Source organism: Sceloporus occidentalis, unplaced genomic scaffold, assembly GCF_023333645.1.
Source record: "Sceloporus occidentalis isolate IW3139 unplaced genomic scaffold, rSceOcc1.0.p SCAF_7, whole genome shotgun sequence".
NCBI classification, from domain to species: Eukaryota; Metazoa; Chordata; class Lepidosauria; order Squamata; family Phrynosomatidae; genus Sceloporus; species Sceloporus occidentalis.
The window spans coordinates 13,393,324-13,418,872 of NW_028316987.1; the positions used below are offsets into that span (position 1 = coordinate 13,393,324).

Consider the following 25,549-nt stretch of genomic DNA (forward strand, 5'->3'; position numbering starts at 1 on the left):
AGATATAATCATGAGCTAGGCATATACATAAGGTGATCATATTGTAGGTTATCTTCACACAACTATCCTATTTTCCTTTCCTTGCTTCCTTCCTTTTCTCTATATTTGTGTATTCATAATTTTAAAAAATTAGTATTTTTTAAAGAAAAGTTTGTTTAATCTTACATGAAGATAGAATGTTGACAGTGAAGAAGTTGTGTTGGAAGAAGTTATGAAATTGGTTTGGCAGGACTCATTCTGTTTCCTTTGGTTTACAGTTGGACAAGCCACTGAAGACCCCAAAGTGAAAATTGACTTGACCAGCTACTTTGTGAAAAGGCCACCAAGTGTCTTGCACTGTACCACAAAATTTACTGACTTTGGGAAGGCCCCAGGAGCAGATGACTATGCACAGCAGGAGGTGAGCATTTTGCCTCCTTTCATTCTGGGCTGGAAAGTGAAGGTACTTTCAGGATGGCCCCAAGTTGGAAAGTCCCAACTTCTTCACCCAACTCCTTTTAAAGATGGGAATGGACTATGTCCAAAGGAGTCCATATTCAAATTGGAATTCCCCTCCTAGAAATGCCACAGCACTTTGGGCACAACATACAGCTGTACTGCGTGGAGACTTTCTGGTCCACTTTCCCAGTAGCAGCCCTTGAAAATGCTTTACAGAGGGCTGGGAGATCCTAGTGAATGGGGAACTTAAACCTTTCAAAAACTAGGAGACACATTTGCTGCTATTGTTGTTGTTGTTGTTGTGGTTTATTTATATAGCTCCAAGAATTGGCTTTAAGATACTCCAGATTTGCTAGCTCCCTTTGCTTCTGTCAGGAACTTCTTATCTCTGATCATGCACAGTAACCTTTACCTCTATCTTTGATGAAACTGTCTGAATATTTTTACATGCATCTCAGCAACAGTTGAGCAACTAGGTACACAGATGGCCTAAACCCTGTTGTGTGTCAATCCTTACTAGTGTAGTTCCATTGAAGCAGTGGAATTTACCACAGTTCAAAAAGGACATTGAAAAACTGGAGCGTGTCCAAAGGAGAGCAACTAAAATGGTGAAGGGTCTGGAAACCATGTCCTGTGAGGAATGACTCAGGGAGCTGGGGATGTTTAGCCTGGAGAAGAGAAGGTTAAGAGGTGATATGATAGCCCCGTTTAAATATTAGAAGGGATGTCATATTGAGGAGGAAACAAGCTTGTTTTCTGCTGCTCCAGAGAACAGGACCTAGAACAATGGATGCAAGCTCCCGGAAAAGAGATTCCACCTCAACATTAGGAGGAACTTCCTGACAGTAAGGGCTGTTTGACAGTGGAACACATTCCTTCAGAGTGTAGTGGAGTCTCCTTCCTTGGAGGTCTTAAAACAAAGGCATGATGGTCATCCGTCAAGGATGCTTTGATTAAGAGTTCCTGCATTGCAGGGGGTTGGACTAGATGGCCCTTGTGGTCTCTTCCAACTCTACGATTCTATGATTCTACCTATGTGTAAATGTACTTCTCCGCCAACATGGCAAAAACATCCCCTCTACCCTCTAAATGGCTTTCCTTTTTTTTCTTTTAAAAAACAGAAAACCTAATTCTGAAACTTTGGTTAAATGGAGGGCCTTAACAGAAACAATTTCTTCCACAGGTTGTGAAGTCCTCTTACGGAAAAGCCTTCTTCCTGACCATCACTGCTCTTTTCATCACTCCAAGAACTGTGGGGGCCCGTGTGGAACTAAATGAGCAGCAAATGCTTCTGTGGCCGGGCGATGTGGACGTACTTCAGCCAGCGGTCAACCTTCCGAAAGGCAGCCGGGCCCATGTCACCCTGGGTTGTGCCAGTGGGATAGAAGCAGTCCAGACAGGCCTGGACCTCCTTGAATTTGTTAAGCTGGAGAAGGCAGGGAACAAAGGGGAGGAGGTTGGGGAGATTGGGGGCGGGAAACTTTTGTCATACGGGAATGGCATGTGGATGCTTGTGTTCTCCAAAAAAATTGAAGTCAGAGCCATCTTTTCCGGGTACTATGGAAAGGGAAAACTGGTGCCAACTCAAGGAGGTAGCAAGCGAGGGTCACCCTTTAATGCTTGCATCATCATCTAAAGGCTGCCCTCTCCTGTTTTGCAGTCCTGTGTAACCTTTTATAAAAACGCACACAAAATATTGTCCGCCAATTCATATTAAATTCAAGCATAGCCAGTCTTTCCACAGATATACATTTTTCTCCCCTTGTCATTTGAGAAACAAGCCAGCAGCCTGGGCATTTTTTAATATGTATAAATTAAAATTAATGCAACCGAAGATTTGGATATGCAAGCATCTTTTTCTAATTCAGAGAAACGGCATGCTTCCTCAGGCGATATCACTGCTGGTCACTTAAATCTGGTATCCATTGCCCTCATAGTGGAATAAACTGGCTTTAGACATGGTAAATATGCACCAGAGGGAGAACCTCTTCCTCCCTCTGGTCCATTACAAAACAAAACCAAACAAAACAAAACTCCCTGCAAAAAGAAAAGCACAGAAGGGAAAAAGCCAAGGCTTGAACTGTGCTCCTTGCCATTTTTGGTTTTCTATTTTCAGGTTGTTTCGAGAAACAAACACACAGTTTGTTCACAAGTGGCAGTGCCATCTCTGTCTGAAATGGTGCCATCTTCTCTCTTGACAACGTGGATCTACCAAGTCATTTTGCTACAATCCAGAAACCAATTTTCACCCCAGTTGGGGCTGAAGCCATATTTGGGGGCAAACCAAGGAACGAGGAGAGGTGCACCTTGTTTTAAAGAACTGTAGCTTTTGGAGTCATGCAGGAAAAGCCATTCTTCATTTCCCAGCTGCATTTGGGGTGGGGTGGAGGGGAGCCCATAAAACAGCACTATAGAGGCACAGGGATTGAGTGGGGCCATGTCACCCTTTGAACTATACTATCTTGGGTGAGCTGCTTCTCCTGGCCCCCAATTATAGCAAAATAAGTCAGATCGCTAAGAATTGGCTTTAAGATATTCCAGATTCAGATACTAGCTCAGACACAGGTACCTTTCACTATATACAATTATATGAATGTGATTCCACTTCAACTGCCATGGCTGCATCCTGTGGAATCCTAGAGTTTGTAATGTAGTGAAGCGCTAGAGCTCTCTGGCTGAAATTCTAAACGCTCCTCCCTAAACTACAAATCCCAGAATTCCATTGGAAGGAACCATGGCAGTTAAAGTAGAATCACTGCACTATTAACTGTGTAGTGTGAAAGAGCCCACAGTCCAGCTAGATGGATTCAAGGCATCTCTGAAAGCCAGACTTGCCTCAATTTTGTTAATCCTGCTTCAGTGATTTATACCCTCTGCCCACTTGTTGAGATTAACCTCCGCAGTCTTTTAATAGAGAAGACTATGTAAATCCTTTTTACAAAAAGTATTTAAATTACTAAAGCAATAGAGCAGTTGGCACGGAGTGCTTGCAAATGAGAACCCTTTTGGTGGCTGTTGCGGCTTACTAGTTGGGAGAGGAGAATGGGGAGACAATACGACTGATGTAGCTCCAAAGGGAATATATAGGAGGGTGCACTGTGTCTGTGGTGCACTGCCATTAAATTTACCCTCTACAAGCTGGCTCCTTAACATCCAATTTGTCTCCTTGATCTCCCCGCTCCTCAATGGTAAGCAGCAACAGGACTCCATCACTGAGGTGGTGGTGGATAGGGTGCAGAAGGCTAGCATAGCCCCTTGCATCCCATCCAGAAAAAGACATACATCAAGTGTGGACATGGTGCAGCATTTATGCTCTGTCTTCTTGATGTAGCATCTCAGCCTATGATTTGGCACAAATGCTTCTTTCTCTCATACAAATATGGTATTTGCATTTCCTCAGAATTCCTCCCTACTAAACGGGTGAGGGGGAGCAGTCAGTTGTCTCCTCCCTTCTCTGTACTCATTTGCTTTTTTGATTCTTCAAACCAGATGCTAGCTACCTGCTAAGACCTGGCAACTCCCAGGAAAGGGCTTAGTTTAATCTTCACCAACTTGGTGCCCTGAAGATGTTTTGGACTCCATCACCCAGCATCTCAGGTCAGAGGGTACCACCTTGGGGAAAGTCAACTAGTGTAACTAGTGTAACAAAGATGCCTCAGCGATTGTGAAGTTGAAGGCTTTCCCAGCTAGCATCCATAATTTTTGTGGGGTTTTCAGGCTATGTGGCTGTGTTTTGGAAGAATTTATTTCTGATGTTTTGCCTGTATCTGCACCTTCACAGATGCAGGTGAAACGTCAGGAATAAATTTTTCCAAAACATGGCCACATAGCCTAAAAAACAATGCCTCAGGGACTATTTAGCTGAAAGAAAGGGCCTCTCCATCTTATGCCCAAAGTTTTGAAAGAGACAAATGCATCAATTACGTCACAGGTAGGAGTTTTTCTATAATTTAAGAGTGGATGGAAACTGTTTTGTATTATATCATGGCTAGGAAGTCCAGCGGAATTGGGGGGGGGGGCATCTGTAAAATGCTTGCCAATGAAAAACAAGTATCTGAAGCCTTTAATGCAGTAGATAAATGTTGCCCTCTGAACATTCATGGTTCCTCTGATAGTGCTTTACATAAAGAGCTTTGTTTAAAAGGCTCTCTTGAAGAGCCCAGAAGTAATTTATGGGAAGCGAATGGAATACTCTAAAGTGGTGTACAAAATATTTTTGATGCAATCCTATGTATGTATATGTCTTCCTAGGAGTAAGCTCCACTGAGTTCCAGTAGGATTATTCCTGGGTAGCATAGAGGGTTGTAGCCTTAGAAACAGTTTTAAAAACTGACATTTCTCAATCTTGATCCAAGCTTGGAATTTACCCATTAAGGAAAAGACTTTTTTTCTCTTTGCTTTTTTAAAACTAGAATTTCTGAAATCAGGGCTGTGGCAGGTATAACCCTTGGTATGTCTTTAATTTATGTATGCTGCCTAGCTGATGAGGCATGTAGATCAATAGCTGGCAGGCCACAAGATTCCTGTCTTCAATAGATAAAGAACCCACATGAAAAAGGAAGCATCCTTTCTGGGTTTTTCAGATATTGATTCAACATGGAAAATGAGTGTTTGTATATATTCCTTTTGATGTTATAATAATACAGTGATATGTAGTAGGCCTTTAATCGGAAGGTAAAAGGCAAGCCACACATTTTAAAACCTCAGTTGGATGGTGCCTGCCTTAAGTCAGGTAGTAGTGTGAATATTTTGGATTACAATGTGGTGACTGGTGAATCCAGTACCAGTGGAAGAGCAGATCTACTCATGATTTCACCCTGAACGTTCAAGGAGCTATGCAATGTGCTAATCTTTCTTTGGGGGGTAAGGTTCAGCCCCTTGGATAGCTCCTTTTAAAGTTGGGGCTAAAACCCAGAGTGGATTGAGCATTCAACTGACATGGGAACTACCAGCCACCTCCTGGATAGATAGTTGAAGAGATTAACTCCCAGCCACTTTGCTGCAAGATGAACAGATTTTGGTTTTGTGGTCATCATATTTTCTTGAAAATGATAAGTAGGCAGCTGAATATATTTACTTGCTTGTATTCCAACCACCTTTATTTGCAGCATTTGAACATGTTGCTCATAAAAATGCACTCAGAATTTGAAGTGATTTTCTTTTACACCTTGTCATAAAATAGTGCAATACACATGGGACCTATGGACCTAAAGTCCTCCTCTAATTGAGGTGGTTTATGCATGGTAATGCTAAGGAGGGTCTGTTTCCCAGTCTTCTGTTACAGCCTTCTGTTACAGGATTACTGAACATGATCTTCATTGTGGGAAAAGACCTTCTAGACAAAACAATGGGTACATCATGGAGGAAAACCACATCCTCCTGAATAATCCTTACAGCAAATGTGGGGAACCTTTTTAGCCCAAGGGTCCAATTTCACTTACAAAAAGTTCTCAGGAATCACATTCCAGTCATGTGTGGAGGCAAAGGTGGGACCAAAAATAGCCTATTTTAGCTTAAAATCTCTATTTGCCTGCAAGTAGAAAGATTCTGACTTTTTGTTGTTTTGTGCCTTCAAGTTGTTTCTGACTTATGACAACCCTAAGGCAAATTTGTCTGGGCAAAATTTGTTCAGATGGCTTTTGCCTTTCCCTTTTTCTGAGAGTGTGACTTGCCTAAGGCCCCCTTCCATGGCCGAGCCAGGATTCAAACCCTGGTCTCCCAGTGTCCTAGTCTGAAACTCAAATCACTACACCACACTGGCTTTTTACTTTTAGACAGACTTTTTGGAACTTGGTGAAAAACCCATATAAAGCCTGGAAAATTCCCCATTGATGTGTCACAAGAAAGCCGCATGGCCATTTGGAAAAGTACAGTCAGACCAGGGGCCCAGAAATGTTAGATTTGGCCCTAGGGCCTTTGGTTCCCCACCTTTGCCTTACAAACCTATCTACAGCTTTGTTCATAGGAACACAACATTTTGTCAGCAACATTATTAGCATAGGTGTTAACTGATCAGACTTAAAATGGAAGGTACTAATTCAGCCCAAATGCAGACTTCACACAAACCCTAAAATCCCATCAATCAGTATTTAAAGCAAAATAGGGTTTTTAATCCAGCTAACCTTCTTGAATGTCTAGTTAGAGGAGTGGAAAGCCAGTTATGCTAATGATGTTGCTGAGGAAACATCCACCACAATGTAACTTTCTATATGCATACTACTTGTGCCAGATATTACAGTGTTTCATGTTGGTTGTCTAATGGTAAAATTATTGTTAATGTGCTTTTCTTGAATACAGTTGGCCTCTTTTTACTTATGTGAAAGTAGTGTATCCCTGTGGTTCTGACTAGCATAATTTTTTTAAAATGCTTTAATTCTGATTCAGGCCTAAATAGCAGCTTAGACTCAATAGCAACTGTAAAATATATTGAAATAAATGTTATTAATATTTAGAAATGTGTTGACAGTAAAAATGATGCCATTCAATATTAAACACTTTGCTCAAGCTATCACTAGGTGAACTTTTACACACGCACAGAAAGGATGGGCTTTATTTACATTTTACATTGAGAGAACAGGGAACTGTCATGGGTACATTAAGATGGCAATGTTTTATCACCATATGTTTTGTCTTGGGAAGGAGCTGCACATGTGGCCTGCTCCCCCAAGTACTTATCTTGTCATTTGTAGGTCTGTTGGAAAGCTCCTTCCATGTTGTATTCGCACAGCTAATAAATATCTTGAAGGGGACGGCTAATACTAAGAACTGGTGCTTGGCCTGATCTGAATTTGGCATCAAGAATGTTTTAATTGTCTGTTTATATGCTGCCTTTCTGTGGTAAACCAGGTTCTCTGCTACATGTGTTGAATGCCCTTGCATGATCTGAAAACGCAGTCAGGATCTATTTTGAAGGGCTAATGGGTCTGTTTTGCCTCAATCCCATCCAAGGTTAATCCTAACAACTTAAAATATACCATCACAGGCTTTATGTGGATGGGAAGTCTCTAACTGCTCATTCAATCTTGCTCCATGCCACCACATCCAGGTTCAGCAGTGTCTAAACTGTTCAAGCAGGCAAAAAGTCACCAGTGAGATCTGGAGTGTTTTATTTTTTGTACATCATATACAGTTTATAATAAAGTTAATATCAATTGCATATGGTTTTTGCTTCAGTCTGGTTTGAAATTCTGCATATAAACACATTATGTATCCTGCCTAACATATAGTCATTGGTTTTTGTTCTCCTTTACTTTTTGTCATCTCAGAAAGGTGAAAGGTGTTCAAGTGGGACAGTGTATTTACGTGTGAAGCCACCCCAGGAGAGAGGAAGGAAAGGAAGGGGCCAGGGAGCTGTTCTAAAACAGATCATGCAACAAACTTCTCACCAGGAAGGTTAGGTCCTCACACTGAGGTTTAAAAGAGTATGTTTAATACTACTAATTAAACAGCCCCTCTCCAAATAGCTTCAATAGTGGCTCATCTGCCCTCTGTTTAAGTATTCCTTGTTAATGTATCTGTACAGCAAGGAGCACACAATGCATGCAAGGAAGGATGATCAGGCAATGTCTATATAGAGAGGGGGGAAATGGAGGGCGAGGGGGGTTCAATCATTTGAGGCAAAATGGCAACTTTCTTTAAAATACTTTGTCCTAACACCAACAGCGCCCATGTAGGGTAGAAGCTGCTCTGTGTCTCTTGTCCTTATAAAGTCTCCCCTACACCCACCAAATATCTCCCCATTAATGCTGGGCTTCCAAATGCAGCAGGATAAAATGACTGAGTCAGTCAATGATGCAATTCAGACTGCAAATGATGGCTGCTGTGTTTAATGCCTCTGTTTTTAAAAAGTCCTGTATGAATACTTAGGACAGTTGGGAGAAAAGTTCAAGCTAACTTCTGTACCTGTCTTCTGCTTTCAAGTGAAATGTTTACATAAGGGAGCTTCAATTTCCCCCTCAGTTAGTAGTAGTACAGTCGACTCTACCATCTGAGTATTCCTCCTCTTTCTGCAGCTGTACAATACCAGGTCTCATGGGGCCATCAACAGTATATCTTTTCTGATATTTTTAAATGCAAGTCCAACAGCTAAGAATAAAAAGCAAGGTTCTAACATACAACATCAGGATGGAGAATTTTTAAAATACATTCAATACCACTGCTCTGTAATGGAAAGAAAGTTGAAATCCACAGGACTCCTTAGGGGCTGCTTTGAGTACAGAGGCGCACTTTCAGATAAGAAGTATAGTAAAAAGGCAAAACATGACAGAATAATAGTTTTCAAATTGGCACTCACCAGTTTCCCAAGTTTACAATTAACAGCAAATTACCAGAAACTCCTTATCATTAGTTTATAGGGTACAAATATTTTAAATGCTTGACACACAGAGAAAGCAACATTCTACATTAGCTTAACTTCCAGTGGAAATAACTTCCACTGTTTAGCTGGTCAGAGTCAGGCAGCCATCTACTGAACAACTTACACAATCCTCATTTGACATTGAAAGTCAAAGCTATTAAGTTCTGCCTAGGAGGGGAAATTCACAGGCTGGTCCAATTTTGCTTTTCCATGTGGAAGGTAGTATCAGGCAACTGACGATATTATTTTGCTGATTTAATTTCTTTCATCATAAGGCAAATCCAAAAAGGGATTGTGCTGCTTTTTTCCTGCCAATTACTGAACAACTATCACATTTGGGGTTAATGTAAGTGAACAATGCACACAACCAACACTATCCTATATTCTGGATGTGTACATTCAGCCCATGAAATAAATTCCATCAGTGAAGTATGGCTGCACAATACAGTCCTAAATCAGAGGTAGCAACATTCTCTGGCCAGGAGGCAACATGTAAAGATTTTCACATTATTAAGATAAGCCAATACTAAGATAGTATTGGGACCTCCTTCCCCCAACACTAATCCTCTTCTTTATTCTCTACATCCCTCAGCTCAGCCTGCAATACCTGTAGGGCATCCCTCTGCAGATTGCGCTCCCACTGTTGTTTTTCTTTGAGTTCTTCTGTTTGAGGCTAGGAAGGGGAATGAAAAGAATATCAAAAACCACTGTAAACTTCTTCTTATGTTTGCTAAGAGCCAGAAGTTGAACATCTTGAAAAAAATAGAAAAATCCCAGGTCACAATCTGAACACATCCTAAAATGTTTTCTGATGGTGAACCAGAAATAACATTTAATTCAACATAATTCCAGTTATTGCACAAAAACGAGTCTCTAAAAACTTCAGAGGTGGTTGTCAAAGCTCAAAATTTCAAGGTTGTCTCAGAAATTACCAAGGGTAATGATCCATTAAAGAAATCCAACGTTTCAGGGTTGATTGATTAAATAATCCTTGGAACTAAAGACAGCCAAAGGTATTCAGGCCTATGATGATATACTGCTTTTCTTCAACTGATCTGAGGTGAACACCATAGTGTTGTCCTACTAGGCCTTAATATCAGAAGAAACTGCCAGTGTATGGTATGATAACAACTGTAAGCTAATGTATAATGTCTTGTGAGGAGAGACAAGAGTTTGCTTCTGATGTATTGCTACTGAGAAATAACAGCAAAATAAGGAGGTATCATGAAATCAGTGACTTGGGGTGGCCAATATATTCATTAATTCAATACAGGACAAAACTAAAAATGGACAGGACAACCAGCAATTCCAGGATGGCTGGTTGCTACTGTTTTAATTAGAAACAAACTGTCATCTTGCAAAACATCCCACTGGATAATTTCAAAACATGTAGTTCATTCAGAAACATGAGAATCCATCAATACAAAGAGGAACACAGAATATTGTGAACTCGGCTCTCAGCACAAAAATTTGTATTTGGAGACACTTGTACAAGCCACTTCATAATATGCTATGTGGGAGGGCTGTGCAGCAGACACAGGAGCCCTTTCCCTACATCAATTCATATTTTCTTATTTTAAAAGCAGAACACTGTTGGTCAATCCTGAAAAATCCTCTCGACCAAAAATGCATATTAAGACCCCAATGAGTTTGTCAAAGAAAAGTTACAAACTGAGTGAGTTTGCATGTATGAACTGTGCCATCAAATGACAATTCATGTAACTGAAAGGGCCATTGCTGATCCATGCCCACACCCCCCCCAGAGCCTTTGTCATACCTGACACCATGCACTTTCCATTGGAACCAGTTTTTACAAGTTGAGCTGGGGGTCATCATGTAAATGAAAATATTTCTTGTGTGAAATCAGCCCTTACCATTTCCCTGAAGTACTCCAGAAAGTGGAAACAGAAAGAAACTGTCCCTCAAGTTAAATGATACTTTTTGGAGGTATTAGAAGTGCTGAGAAGAAGGGTTTTTTTGGCCTTCCTTCCAAAAGCGAATCTGGCAGGGAATAATGCCATGAATCTTAACTCTTCGCCTGGGTTTCTCAAGGGTTTAATTGCTTTTGTGAACACAGTTCAGTGTGGCTACAGCCAGGGCCATGAAACCGAAGTGAGAAAAATCTAATCAGGTTCTCTTTACTCACATAAATATGAAGGCATATCGTGTCCAGCTGCACTTGAGAAAAGTCTCAGGCTATTCTCAGAAAATGAGGATTCTTCCAGTGAAGTCCCAGCAGCTCAGGAGTTTGAAATTATTTATCATGGAGGAATCAAAAGGTTTTATTTCTCTCTCTCGCTTTCTCTTTAATAAAGTTAACAATAAAACAAAACAAAAAAAATCCTTCACTGCCCCTTCCCCTTCTCTCCAAGCGCTGGTTTTCTCATCACACTCTAAAGCACACACAAAAAACTGAGGTCTCCAATGGAGAAAACGCCACAGCCCTAAGAAACGGCGAGATGAGATGAAGGGAGAACATAACTCAAGGTTAAAAGAAGCAGGTCAGGTAAAGTGTGGGTTTCAGTAGATGAAACAGAATTCTTTTGCAGTTTAGCCAAACTGGAAAAAGAAATTCCCTGGTCCAGAAGCTGCAAAACAAAAAAGTAAGATTTAGAATTGGCCACCTCATAGATCAACCCAACCATATCCCTTGGGATGGCACAGGAAGTAGAGTGCCACAGCAGCTGCTGATAAATAGTTTTTGTTTTTAAAAGAATGCATGCTAAGTCTGCTAACACTAAGCAGAAAAAGCTTTTTCTTCCTCGCAGCTCTGGGGGACACAAAGAGCCTGTAATAGTGTGACTATCATGAAAACAGCTCCATCTCTAAATGACTGGGCAATGATAGGTGGGAAAAAGCCTCTTGATTGGCCAAGGCAAAGAAGAAAAAAGGGTGCAGTTAAAAGGAAGGCATCACAACTGAACCCCAACAAACATGCCTCAGGCATATGAAGGAAAAGAGTTTAAAAGAGGATCCAGGATCGGGAGAGTCAGATGGCTGAAGGTCTGTCCCATGCAAAACAAGCATTTGTATGTATATGGTGGCCCATAAATTCAATTTCTGTGTTCTGAACTATTTGCTCAGGGACGTAGCAATGAGGGTCCAAGAGGTACTGTAAGAGCTGAAAAACCACACTCTCTCTGCCCCATCCCTCTACAAAGTCAAGACCCCTCTCCTGGAATAGATGGCATATAGAGGATAATCCACTTACCTTCAAAACTAAAGTTTCCTGGCCCTCCAAAGAAAGCCTTGAAGATATTATTGGCATCAAAGTCTGATGGGGATGTGTGCAGAGAAAGAAAACAGAGAGAAATAAGAACAGATGAGATGAGGTTCTTTTTTTCTTTTTAAAAAATATATCAATTACAGACAAACCTATACTGACAGATTCTAAAATGAGTGGGAAGTTTCACAGGGCTGAATCTCTGCTGCTGTGTGTCTTGATTCCTGCCACTGTCCATTTCCCTTTTCTCCACTTACCCAATTTTCAAGCCTTTTACTACAGAGATGCTAAAGCACAGCAGAGATGCTATGTTCAGATTCAAAATTCTACAGCTTTTATGGGAACTAACATAGTACTATCTGGATTTTGAAAATACCCACAATCCTTCCTCAGTCCCTATAAAAATATACACTTGTGGAAAATAAAGCCACCAAGGCAAAACCTGTCCTCAGCACTTACCTCCCATATTCATGCCATCTTCCTCAAGATCCTGTCCACTGTCATAGCGGGCTTTCTTTTTTGGATCTGAGAGGATGGTGAAGGCTTCGCCAACCTCTTTGAATTTCTTTTCTTCTTCCTTTTGGATTTCAGCACTTGCTCCACTATGCCGGTCTACAGGAATTGGGGTTGGGTGAGAAAATGGATCGGCAAAGAAGGAATTGTGTTGAGATGAAATGATACAGTCTAGAACTTCACAAAAAGGGCAAGTTACATTTTTTCCTTAAAAAACACGGATAATTATCTCTTAAAGTTTCAGCCACTGTGCAAAGAATCTAGTAGCTATGGAAAGCACAAGAACACTACTCCTGCAACCTATAAGGGTTGGGAGGTACTTCTCTCTGTCCCACCACCCTCTCAAGCTTGTTTGGTGAGAGTAAGGTACAGGGCCTTCTTGGTGGCTGCTCCCAGACTTTGCCCCCCCATAGCAACTTCACCAGACATTTACATTCTCAGATTTAAAATGTGCCATCACAGCCACATGGCAGTGGTGGAAAGCTGTAGCTTTTTGGATGTCTCTGTATTCCTACTCCCATAAGCATGGTTAATGGTCAGGTATGATGAAAGCTGTTAACTGAATAATGAAAGTAAGAGCCAAGGGAATAATTTCTGTACCTGGGTGGTGCATTAGAGCCCGCTTCCGATATGCCTTTTTGATCTCATCTTCAGAAGCATTTTTGTCCACACCTAGGATCTTGTAATAGTCTTTCCTCTTGCTTTTCTTGAGTTCAACCTGTGCATTTTTGAGAAGCTGTTTGTGTTCTAGAATAAAGCAGAAGGGAAAGAGTATTGGAAATCAGCTTTAATTGCCACAAAGACAAAAAACTCAGATACATAATGAATGCAGCTCCTTGCCCTGACTACATATCCACTAACCCAGGTATAAGTGCAGTTTGTATGTTGGCAATGTTACTTTCTTGATATAAATATTTTTAGAAGGCAGAGAACATACAGTGGAAGAGGTCACAGGAGATTTAAGTGGGGATGAAATTCTGTAGGCATCCCTATCATGAAGTTTGTACTGGGAGAGTAAGAAGAAAGAATGTCAATTAAATGAATTTCAAACACTCTCCAAGATGTACTGATGAAAAAGATTCCACATATTAATACCAGATTTCTCTACTAAATATGTCAATTCTCAGATTCTGAAGACATACTGCAATACCACTTTACAGGACAGAACCTGCCTTCTTACACCATGTACTCTCCAAATGTCTTTAATTGCAACCCACATCATCCCTAGCCATCACAGAAGCAGAAGATTGGAGAAGGCTGATAAAGAGAACAGGGAGGTGCTCATCCTTTACCTTTTGTTTTCTCTGTCTGGTAAACCTTTTCATAATCCCTTACAGCATCTTCATATTGCTCTGTGTCCATGTAACTAAGCAAAAGAAGCATAGATATAACTTTATAAAAATAATAAAATGAATTCTGAACAATTCAAGTAAGTGACACAAGCTTAAGGTGGACTAAACTAATCCAGATATTGGAAAAGTTACTTTTTTGACCATCATTCCCATAATCTCCAGCCATTACAGATATTATCTGAGAGATTCTGGGAGCTGGAGTCTAAAAAAGTAATGTTATTGAGTTGTGAACAAATCTAAGCTGTGGGGTAGGGAACGATTTCCTTTTCAGCACTGAAAGCCTTTGCTGAATCGAGCTTGGCAAGATTCAGGACGGTGAACCCAACATTGTACCAACAGAATCAGAATGCTATAATGAGTAAAAGACTTGATACACTGTGGATCAATTGTTTTTTAGTCTAATCTGAAAAGGGTCAACTAAATGAGGAGGATAAAACTAGAAGGGCAGAAGAAACATATCTCCTTCCCCAAGTGTCTTGGTGGGAGAGGAAGAATACAAAAATCAAATAAAGTAAGCTTAGAAGCAAGAGCGCAAATGTTTGTTGAAGCCAACAAATGGGGAAAATAAAGCAGATGGGCTTTGGGCACTTTCCCTAATTCTTTCAGCCTCTCTAATACTATACATCAAATTACTCTTAACTAAGCACCAAACTAAGTTTTAGAGAAATTCTTGGAGAACCTTGTTCCAATGTATAGGACTAAAACACCAGCACATTTTAGCTTAAAGCACTTACTGCCAGCAACTAAATATTCAAGAGACATCTCAACCTTTTAGATTGGGGAAAAAAATTAACACACTAGAACACGATGCTATCTTGGGGAAGAAAGCATGTCCATCTACGACACTCTAATGAATCCATGATTCAAAAAGGGCATTGATATGGGCCTGCACCTGCACTACTGAGACAGTGTAATGATTTCCCATTATGAACTTATCACGTACCAAGAAAGATCATGGTTCTATCTTGTCCAGCACTGTCTACCCAGACTGATAGAATTTCACTCTTTGTAGCCCCCAAGAACCTTTAACCTTGAGATACCAGGGACGGAAGCAACCAGCTTCTTTCTATGTGCCAGCAGATGCTCTCTCATGTCTGAGCTACAGCTCCTCACTCAATATTTAATATGCCCGAACTCACCACTGTGCTCTCCTCAGGTAAGCTTTGATGTATGTGTCGTCCAGTTTGATGGCACATGTGCAATCTTCTATTGCTTCATCCAGTTTCCGAAGCTAGAAGGCAAGCAACAAGGAAAGAAAATGATCCTCTTCACTTTAAATAAAATAAAATAAAAATTTCATCCAAGAAACCCTCAAACTTGATCTGTTCCTTGCATTTCTTCAGGCCAATAAAACCAGCCACTTTATCTAACAACCACCCTACTGCTTAAAGGCTATTTTTCAGGTCTTTCCCATGCAATGACAACTTGCAAGAATGAGCCAACTAGGGACACCATGAGCAAAATTTATACAATAATACTAGATAGCCAAAAATCATTACCATAGTTCCTACAAGAGGTAAGGGATTAATATGAAAATGTATACAGAGCATATGAAACATTAAAAATCCACAAAATTTCAATAACATTCTGGAAGATAAACCCCAAAGCCACTGATAGGTAGCAAGTTATTTAAACCATTTTGGAGAATCACTATATAAAATTTCAGCATTCCATACATATTACAGTGGTCCCTTCTTTTACATGGGGGAGCCATTCTGGAACCCCCTGCATAAAATAAATTCCATGTATGCTTGAGCCCCATTAGAAGTAATGGGGCTTATGCTTGTGGTGGTGCAGCATCACGTGGTGCCGCTTCCGTTGCTTTCAGCCTATGTACTTGCTGCTATATATTTCAATAAGTGTAGTAGCCATCCTGCAAATTTTCAGTGCTGAGGAAAAACAGCTGTCCCACAGAAGTTAATGAAAACACACACCGGAGAAAAATGTATGAGGCAATGGACTCAGCATGACTTCATATCAGTTCAGTGGGCTGAAATGTTTTCTGAGGTCCTTTTGAGCCCATTATACTGAGCTTCCTTAAGAAGCAAAGTCACTGGGTATTTTCATGAATAATTAGCAGCTCACACTTCACCTTTTGGTTCTTGTGGCAGAAACATTTTCCTTTAATATAGATAGATATCAACAATGGAACAGTGGCTATTAAAACTGAAAGAAATGATGAACATAGATGTAATAACTGCTCTATAAAAGGAGTGTGCAATAAACCAAAAGGAAAAACACTGGAAATCAGTTAAAGCTTTTTGGAATAAGAAATGGCCAAGTCTAGTTGTTATAGATATCTGAATAATAAATATTTAGAAAAAACGAAAGATAAAACTATGGTATATAAGGACAATGTTAACAACAAGAATAGAAGAGAAGGTAGTGATAGGGATACCATAAGAATAGTGGTTAAAATTTTAGCCGAAGAGAGAGAGAGAGAGAGAGAGAGAGAGAGAGAGAGAGAGATTGAGATTGATTGATTTAGAAAATTTTGAAATTAGCAAATTACACACAGACTGGTTGGAAGTTGACAACAGACTATAACAAAATGAGAGTACATAATTTAAACATGAGAATTATTTTATTAGTAAATGTTGTATATTATTAAAGATGGCCCTATATGACATTATAATTATTGTATATACGATTATGTGACATTAACTTCAGATGAGATTTATTAGTGTCAATACTATTTCAATAAAGAATATATTAAAATAAAAGGTGAGCTGCTGCTTCTAGCAGCTTAAGGCAAAAAGAAAGAAAAAGAAAGAAAGAAAGAAAGAAAGAAAGAAAGAAAGAAAGAAAGAAATTTAAATAACATAGTCTTCATAGTCCTTGGGGCTAATTTTTTGGGGTAGGTGGGAATAGTTGTCTACCAAATAAGAAACACAGACTCATCATGTTACACATTTGCTTTAATGGCTTCCCAATACTTACCTCAACAGCAACACAGATAAAATAATAATGTGATCCTGCCCTCATCCACCTCTTTCATGGATTCACTGTATTCAAAAACTGATGCCTTCATAGCTCAGCCCAGTCCAGCAGCGGATGGGGGCCATGTGAGTCCAGAAATTATCTGGCAACAAGTCATACTACAGGTTGATCCTGCCTTATTCATAATGCTTGAAATTAGAATTTTCCGCAAGTCAGATTTTTTTATTTTATTTTTGAATATGTGTATTTGCATAAATGTACATAATCTTGGACATGGGACTCAAGACTAAATATAGAATTTGTTTATCTTTCATATACATGTTATAGGTTAATTTTATACAATATTTCTAATAATTTTGTGCATGAAAAAAAAGTTTGTGTACAAGGAACCATCAGAAAACAAAGATATCACTAGCTGAGCCACCCATGAAAGTTTTGGTTTTCTGGAAGATTTTGGAATTCCTGATAAGGGATTTTCAACCTGTACTGCTATTTAAACAGTTAAGTGCTTTAAGTATATGTATAAGAGAGGTAATGATCTGAAACACAAACAAACAGAGAAAGAAAGAAGGGGAGTGGGCAGAATGAACAGAAACACTAGACACAGGATTAGTCAGCAGGCCTTCCCTTCCCTGTCTGCCTTCCAACAGGAACTTGTTCCTGATCACAGGGTTATTACATTTGTTTCTAGTCCCACTTTCCCACCTGAATGGTGAAGATACTTGTTGACTGTATAAGACTGCTGCAAGGGACACCGACCTTAGTGCGAACACCCAATCAGCACAGCTTGCTCCAACCCAGAACTCTTGAGCTCAAACTCTAAAACACATCTCTCTGCTAAAGGTACTCTCCTCAATTTCTGAGCTATTATGCAATGCAGGATCATTATGGGATAGTAGTACATGACCTGTTTCATATGTATGCTCTAAAAATGTGATCTGCTAATTAGTGAGACTATAGCTATGCAAATAGGATGATGTGTGATTATCATATATATATATAATATGCATGTATAATATATATGCATGGATGCCCATTTCTTTCCTTTTTGTCAGTCCTTGGGTCATGAGACCGCTGACACCTATTCAGTGTAGTAAATAAAACCACAAATTCTTTTTCCTCCTGTGTGTAAACTATGTAAACTATTAGGGGCTGAAGGTTTTAGAGATGTCTCTGGTATGCAGGAGCCCCCTCCTGCATCTTGAAATGCCCTTACCTTTGAGTTAACCGTCCCACGATTGCAGTAGAGTTTGGCATTGGTTTTTCTGTTATTTGGGTCTATTGCCAGGGCTTCTGTATAAAGTTCAAAAGCTAGCTTGTAATTGCCTTCCTTGAAGGCCTTGTTGCCATCGTCTTTCTTTGCTTTCAACGCTTTGGCGTTCTGGAAGAGAAGGAGGGCCAAAAGACAGGTTTAATAGTTAAGCTGTTAAAAAATTACCTTATTAAACAAACCTTAGTTGGTTAACCTGAGTAAATTTCCAATTAGACCCAGTCTCCTTTGACTTCATTTCAGCATTTTTATCTCCTTCGGGGAGGAATTGGGGGGCAAACCATGAAAAAGAACTAATGGAGCCTAGGGGGGTAGTGTAAAGAAATTTGTATAATGCAGGGGGAAGGGCAGGAGCTTACCATGGTGGTGACACTATTTCCTTTTCTTCCCTCCTCCCTTTTAATTTTTTTCCAGTTCCAAAGCCACCAATTCTGCCAGCACATGTGGTGGTGCAATAACAGGAGTGGAGCTTCGGCTGCTGTCACCATCCTTACTTTGCAGAGTGTTACCGGGAATGATGCTTAGCATGCCCACAGTCATTGCAAAGGGATCCTCTGGGAAAGAAGAAGCATGGTGGTAGGCAGAATTCCAGTTATGCAGCACTGAAGCTGGCAACTTTTTCCCTTTTGAATTAAAGGTAAAAAAAATTAAAGTAAAAAAACAAAAGAAAGAAAAGAAGAAAAGGAAGTGCCATCACCATTGTAAGCCCCCTCTCTCTAAAAGCCTTTCTAGGGGTGAATCGCAGTCCCCAAAATGGTTGCTTCCCATTTGCAAATGGGATGATCTGCTAGGGGATTTGTTTCAGTATGAATCTAAGAAGAACAAAATAGTCCTGGGGGTGGGAGACAAACACAGATACACACTTGAGGTATTATCTTGGACTAAAGGCATTCTCTTTTCTCTAACACGCAGAAAGGAATGTCATTTTAAACATTTTACTTGGTATTACTTGCCATTTTGCAAAAAATCCAAGTAAACATAATGAAGAAATGAACAGATTTTTTTCTACTTTAGGAATTGGACACAGCTGGAGCACCCAGCATCTATGGAGGCACCAAGTGGCATCTACACATCATTTTTGCCCTTCTTTTTTGATTCCCTTCTCTTCTTCCTCACTCCTATTTTTCTAAAAAAATTGATTTGAACTGTTCAAAAGTTTTTCAAGTCTATAACCATTTAAACAACAATGACTCTTAACAGAAAATATTTGGGGGTTTTCATTTTCTTAATTTGTGTTTAGCATTAGAATCTCTCAGTTAATTAAACCAGTCTGGTATGAACAAATTTGCCAATTAATACATGTGAAATTAATTAGTTTTGTATGCATAGGATATTTTTTCAAACAAATCTCTTAATAGTGCAACAACTGCTGGCACAATATTTCTTTTAAAAATGTTTAATCACTTGGGAGCATTTTTTAAAAATCAAAGATAAATAAATCAAAATAAATTAATACCCACCAATTGGCTAAACACTGCATGATTTTAATATCATACCAGCAGAAGATTAAATAAAATATAATGAGTGCACATTAACGTGTTTTGCACTCTGGATCCATTCCCACATAAAATGCCACTTGCAGTTACTGACAGGTGGGAGTTGCTTGCTTAGTGGAGAAGATGATTCTTAAGACCTTCTTAAGGCCTTCCACACATGAGTTATTTGTTTTGGAAAAATATGATGAGAATAGAGCCAAGGTAGAATTGTATGCTGTGATTCTTAGAGTGCAAGGAACAAGGGAAAATGCTGAATGTATCAGTGGGTACAGAGAATGTCCTTTTAAAAAAATCTATTATACTGTAATTCTGAAAATATCCCTGAAAATATATGAAAACTGAAGCTGGAGAGGTAATTGAATAAAGTTTTCATGGCCTCGAGGCAGAGCTTTGTCCCTGCTCTCTCCACTCCATGCCTACCGATAAAAAATTATGGGAGTAACAAAATGGGGAAAAATATCCAGGAGAAGGAAAACTATTAAAAATTACGCAGTGTTCATAATTTAGACACATTGCACAATTCTGCTTTTCTTGGGGCAGAATTTTAACTACCAAGTTACAGAATTTATTTTTTACATGAAATTTGCATAGTTGGGAAATTTGCATGGTTCTGCATGCCTCAGAAAGAGAAGCACTTCCTTTTTAGAAAAGGAGTGGAAAACCGAGTAGACTCTCTCTCATACTTACACGGCAAGCAAGACAGGCCTTATCGTGGTCGGGAGCCATTTTGAGAGCCTGGATAAAGAACTGGACAGCCTTTTCAATGCAGTCTTCATAGTAAAGGCAAAGCCCTCGCACATAGAGAGCATCAGCATTTGTGGAATCTATTCTCAAGATGTCACTACAGACAGAATGAAGAGGCAAGACAAAAATTACAGAACAATACATACTGAAGGAGAGCAACCCACATACAGAGGGCCTAACATTCATAAAGCACTCCTGAGAGACAAGAGGCCTGTACTTGAAAATATGACTGGCGTATTTCAAACCTAAATGTGATACCTCATTTGTGAATTTTCTGCACATGGGCACCATGTTTTCCTGATCACTTTTGACTCAGTTTCCCTTCTCTTGAGCCCTTTTGTAGCCTTCTTCTTCCCTATATTCTTCTAGACTACCTCTTCTCCTAAATGCCAAATGCTATTGTTTAAAGAAGCCTTTCCTCCAACCCCAGCCTTTTATTTTTCATGGCTTGTACTGTTTTATGCTTTGCCCATCTGTAGCATCAAGCCCAACAATGGGAAGTGTTAACTGCAAGGCAAAAAGGAAAAGAAAAGAAAAAATCCAAAAGCCCTGGAAAGCTAAATTTTGCAAATTCTGAAATTTGCAAACTTACCCTGGCCACAATCCTTTTATTTATTTAAATATAAAATCCCATCTTGCCCCTAAAATTAGTGATCAAGATAGGAATAGTGAAATTACAAATAGCAAACAAATTACAAATGTATAGATAAAACATTAAAGTTCAAATAAAAGTATATTTTTGTCTAAAGAATTTCAAAAATGAGATTAAAGGTATTTCAATGGAGGAAAAGATCCAAATTTGATTTAAGACAATGCTTCTCATATTCTCTCACGCCAGGGACCAGCAGGGCTTTCCCCCAATGTGCCACAGACTAACAGGTTATTTGTGCCCATTTACTACATCTGTTTCTTCCTTACCTAGAAACTTCCCATGGATGAACAGCCAATGGCTATCAGCCCATGGCCCACCACATTGAGAAGCAGTGGATCAAGATATAAAACCCTCTTTATCTACTTCATTGTTAACCAAATTGTTGAACACCATTGATGAATCTTCCCCACCTAATTAGTTTTTAGCTGCCACAATTCCTACCTGGCAACTGATTGTGCTTCAGGATAGCGACCCAACAACGCTAAGCATTCTGCTTTAAGAATTTTGAATCGGTGGCAAGCAGGGGCAAATTCCAGAGCACGATCCATGCAAAAGACAACCTGGATGAGTTGGGTAGTGGTGAGAGAAAAGGTGGGGGAGAGAGAAAACAGCTGGTGAGAATGGTAAAGCCTAGATGCTTTGTATAAGAAGCAGTGCCATGTCTGCTGTGAGACTGAGAGATGTGCATCACTTACAGCATGTGTGAGCAAATCTAGTCCTCTAGTAGTTTTTGGCCTACAACTCCTATAGCTCTAGTCAGCACGATCAATGGTGAGTGATTAAAACATCTGGAATGTCACACCTGTCAACCTCTTATCTAAAATATTATGACATAGTTTACTTTCTATGTTAATTTGCCCAGTCAGGTTTCAAGTACAATGGGTCTGCTATCACATGTAAATGAGTACAGTCCTGTATTTTCTAAGGGAAGGGAAGGGCACTTTCCTGAAACAGGAGGGACACACTCTCACCCCAATTTCTTGCTCTAAAGGGCAAGTCTGAAGTACCAAAAACTCAAGAGGTCAAAAAACGTTAAAACAATGAGTGTAAAGGGCGAAGCAGTGGCTGCCATGACAAGCATCTAACGCAAGCTGCAGGCCTCAGGGAGTGACTTCACAGGCACTTTTGCTGCTCTGGGGAAGGGACAGCTGCACAAGAAGGGAGCCTTTGTTTGCCGTGAGGTTCAGTTGGATTCTCAACTCTTCCTTCCCCCATCCCTTCCATAGGTGACATCACTGCTGGGTGCTGCGGGAAGCACTGAGACACTCCAAATGATGGAGGCCATGGAAAGGGGGTTCTTCTCCAGAAACAAAGGGCACGTTTGACATTCCCCAAGGGATGGAGAAGCCTGGGGAGAGCTGGCTCGAGCTGTACACAAGGCAGGGTTCTTCCTTAAGACAAACTTCAGATTGTGCACGATAAGCCAGCTGCTCTTAACAGTTAGGAGGCAGTGAAGTAGGAATTCACTGGAATGGACAGAAGCCTTATTGCTGAGGTTGCTGGGCTGAGAGGGCAAAGTTTCTCTGTCTTAAGACATACTTCGACTATGGGTAGGGGCATGCAGGGACAAGGCCAGAGCTATCAAGGCAGGCTTATTACTCAAGAGATTGAAAAAACAACAACACACAGCTTTCCAGTTCTATGGGGGAGTCAAACCTATGAAACTCATCCTTCATGGTGCTGTGGCTAAGACCTGACAGAATCAGGACTGAATCTCATCCCAGCCATGGAATCAATAAACCTCTGAGGAAGTCCACCCCGTAACCCCCTGCCCAAGGAATCCTACAAAACAGGAAAACATAGTTTAAGATGGTCTAGTGGAAAACGCTCCTCCAAGATGTGGCAGTGTCACAGAATTTAAATCATTGGAAATATTATCTTTACAAACTGGTTGCTACTAGGAGAGAAAATGGAGGAGTCTTTTAATAAGACCGCCTTAGAAGTGATTATGCAAAACAGGAAAAACTGTTTCTCAGAAACTCAAAAGATTTTTAGTCACACCTCTCGTCTTGATTTCTGCAATGCGCTCTACATGGGGCTACCCTTGTGCCAAGTTCAGAAGCATCAATTGATCCAAAATATGGTAGCCAGATTGGTCACCAGTACTGCTAGAACTGACCATACAACATCTATATTAAAAAATCTTCACTGGTTGCCGATTAGCTTCCAGGTGCAGTACAAGGTGTTGGTTATTACCTTTAAAGCCCTACATGGCTTTGGCCCAGGGTACCTGCAGGAACGCCTCTCCCCATATAGTCCGCCCCGCACTCTCAGAACATCTGGGAAGTTTCTATTACAGACACAAAAAACTAAACTAATATCTACTACCCAAAGATCTTTCACCTTGATTGCTCCTAAACTTTGGAATGACCTGCTGGTCTTATTACCACCTTAGATGCTTTTAAAAAAGCCATTAAGACGGATCTCTTCCAGCGGGCTTTCCCACCAGAGCTGACTTGAACAATATGCTCATTTTTCTCTCTATTCCTGACTGTGTTAGAGATGAATCTGAATTCTACTTGGTTTGACAAGTGTATTGTTTTAATTGTATTGCATTGCACTGTATTATTGTGTCATAGGAGGGTTATTTTTATGGAAATTTTGATTGTATGATGTATGTTATTTGTTGTAATCTGTAGGGAGAGGCAGGAAATAGAAATAAATTATTATCATCATCATCATCATCATCATCATCTCATTTACCAATGATAATTTCAGTTCTTTGATTTTCAAATGTGGGTTTCTCTGGAGTTTTTTAGAGAATCCTCAGAAGAAAAATCACTATTGACAGACAAGCACCATGTCAGTTTTACCATTTTATTTTTCTTCCTGTGCATCACAGGAAAGTGTTGGTATGTTCTTGGCTTTGAAGTTGCATAGGCCTGACTAGTGCTCTGTATAAAATGGTGATGCATCTGAGAATACCTCTCGCAATTGTCTATATAAAACAAGACATCTGTTTGAAAATAAGCATGGGGTTGATTAGCAAAGATGGAAAGAAGTCCCTAAAGCTACAAAGCCTGAAAGCTACCAGTTTAGCTCAGTGTAACGCAGCTTCTTCTGTACCTTTCGAAAATCCCGTTTTTCAAAGTCGGCTTCAGCAATTTTCTCATACTCTAGGACAGTTCTGGAATTGTTCAGCTGGAAGAGAAGTGAGAAAGCTCTTGGTTTGCACCATATCAGTTTAATGCACAGTGCCACTAGTGACCTCTGTGGCTACAGCACATACTGTATATGAAGATTTAAAAAAATGAATGTAAACACATGTCTGCTCCATTAAAAAAAACACTATTTAAACCAATTTTCTTTATATGCTGACTCAAACGAAGACACTGTGTGTTTAAGGACGAAGTTTATTTCATTCATACTTTTAATGATCTGAATATACACACTAAAAGATGGCTACAAGATCAAAAGAAGGTTAATGGGTTGTCTGTTTCTTCCTTAGCCATCCTCTCCTTAAGCAGGATGTATGTGAACAACAGAACTGAAACAAAGTTCAAATCATGCCTTCCAACCCTAGTTTAGGGAAAATCCTGGATGGGCTTAACTGGGATTATGGTTAATGCTGACACATCATTGTTAAGTCAGATGTGGGAGTAGTGGTAGAAAATTCACACCAGATCATGAAGGGACAGTAGGAAGGAAACACATAATTCTGTTGCTCACACTCGTTGTTAACCATGAGTAAAAAATTACATGTGCGCTATCCCTCAGTCACATCTTGGTTGACTCTGATATCTATTATTCTGAGAAGTGGTCCCAACAAGATTCCAAGGCAGGGTCTTTCTTCTAGCTTCTTTTGAAGTGAACATTTGGGTTCTTAAAGAAAAGCCAACAGTTCCATCTCTGAAGCTCTCATAAAGACAAACTGGATGCATCTTCACCAGGCAAAGGTTTTCAGTTGCTTAGGTTGATCACCTTCACTTTCATATTTTATATGGCAAGGACAAGAGAGAAAGCTCATTATGTGTTATACTGTGGATGACTGCAAGCTTCACCTAGCCAAGAGTAGTCTGTAAAGCCTTCAGCTAAACAAATACAGTTAGGCTAATAAACCTTGAGATTCTATAACAGACAAATAAGCTGTTGATTCAGGACAATCATGCTAGTATATCTTTTTCAGGTATCTCTATCACCATCACTCTTCAGGCAAATGAAGAGACTTACCTCTTGTTGAGCCTGTGAATTTTTATGATCAAGTTCTAAAACTCTTTGGAAGCAGCGGCTGGCAGCCATGGCATTCCCCAAAGATAGGTGGCACTTTCCCTCTCGTAGGTGTCCCTGCAAAGACAGGGAAAACAGGAAAACCTTTGATGGCATATGCTTCAGATGTGAATGAGTACTAAGAGAACTGCATCTCTGTGATCACATACCCTTACAAAGGTATCATCCATTCTGACAGAGTGCTGGGCATCTCCAAGTGCTTCTCGATATTTGCCTAGCATCATGAGAGTGGCAGCTCGATTCCCATAGTAACTAGCATTGCTGGGGCATGTATCTATAGGACACAAAAGGATATCAGTTACCAAAAAAACAGAAATTGAGATTCTCCACCTTCCTCT

The 25,549-nt window shown here is 40.0% G+C and overlaps 2 protein-coding genes across 4 annotated transcripts in view; one reads left to right on the forward strand and one right to left on the reverse strand.

Moving 5' to 3' along the window:
- The window catches only part of LOC149309217 (2',3'-cyclic-nucleotide 3'-phosphodiesterase-like), a 28,858-nt gene extending 21,264 nt beyond the window's left edge, over positions 1–7,594 (forward strand). For both annotated transcript variants that reach the window (XM_089531985.1, XM_089531986.1), the window contains exons 3-4: positions 258–400; positions 1,622–7,594. In XM_089531985.1, the coding sequence (XP_089388111.1) occupies positions 258–400; positions 1,622–2,074 (596 nt within the window). In that variant the 3' untranslated portion in view covers positions 2,075–7,594. The remainder of the gene's footprint in view (positions 1–257; positions 401–1,621) is intronic.
- Positions 7,528–25,549, reverse strand: part of LOC149309218 (dnaJ homolog subfamily C member 7) — a 35,859-nt gene continuing 17,837 nt past the window's right edge. The window contains exons 3-15 of one of the 2 annotated variants that reach the window (XR_016281889.1): positions 25,361–25,485; positions 25,155–25,268; positions 24,051–24,125; positions 21,426–21,544; positions 20,276–20,429; positions 18,039–18,203; positions 15,022–15,113; positions 13,823–13,896; positions 13,131–13,277; positions 12,477–12,629; positions 12,006–12,068; positions 10,941–11,382; positions 7,528–9,467 (exon numbers count right to left, since the gene is read on the reverse strand). Coding sequence is in view for 1 of the 2 variants with exons in the window: in XM_089531983.1 (XP_089388109.1) it covers positions 11,345–11,382; positions 12,006–12,068; positions 12,477–12,629; positions 13,131–13,277; positions 13,823–13,896; positions 15,022–15,113; positions 18,039–18,203; positions 20,276–20,429; positions 21,426–21,544; positions 24,051–24,125; positions 25,155–25,268; positions 25,361–25,485 (1,319 nt within the window). In the remaining variant the exon portion in view is untranslated. Of the gene's footprint in view, positions 9,468–10,833; positions 11,383–12,005; positions 12,069–12,476; positions 12,630–13,130; positions 13,278–13,822; positions 13,897–15,021; positions 15,114–18,038; positions 18,204–20,275; positions 20,430–21,425; positions 21,545–24,050; positions 24,126–25,154; positions 25,269–25,360; positions 25,486–25,549 lie in introns of those variants that run through there. The other variant, XM_089531983.1, reaches the window with a different exon arrangement.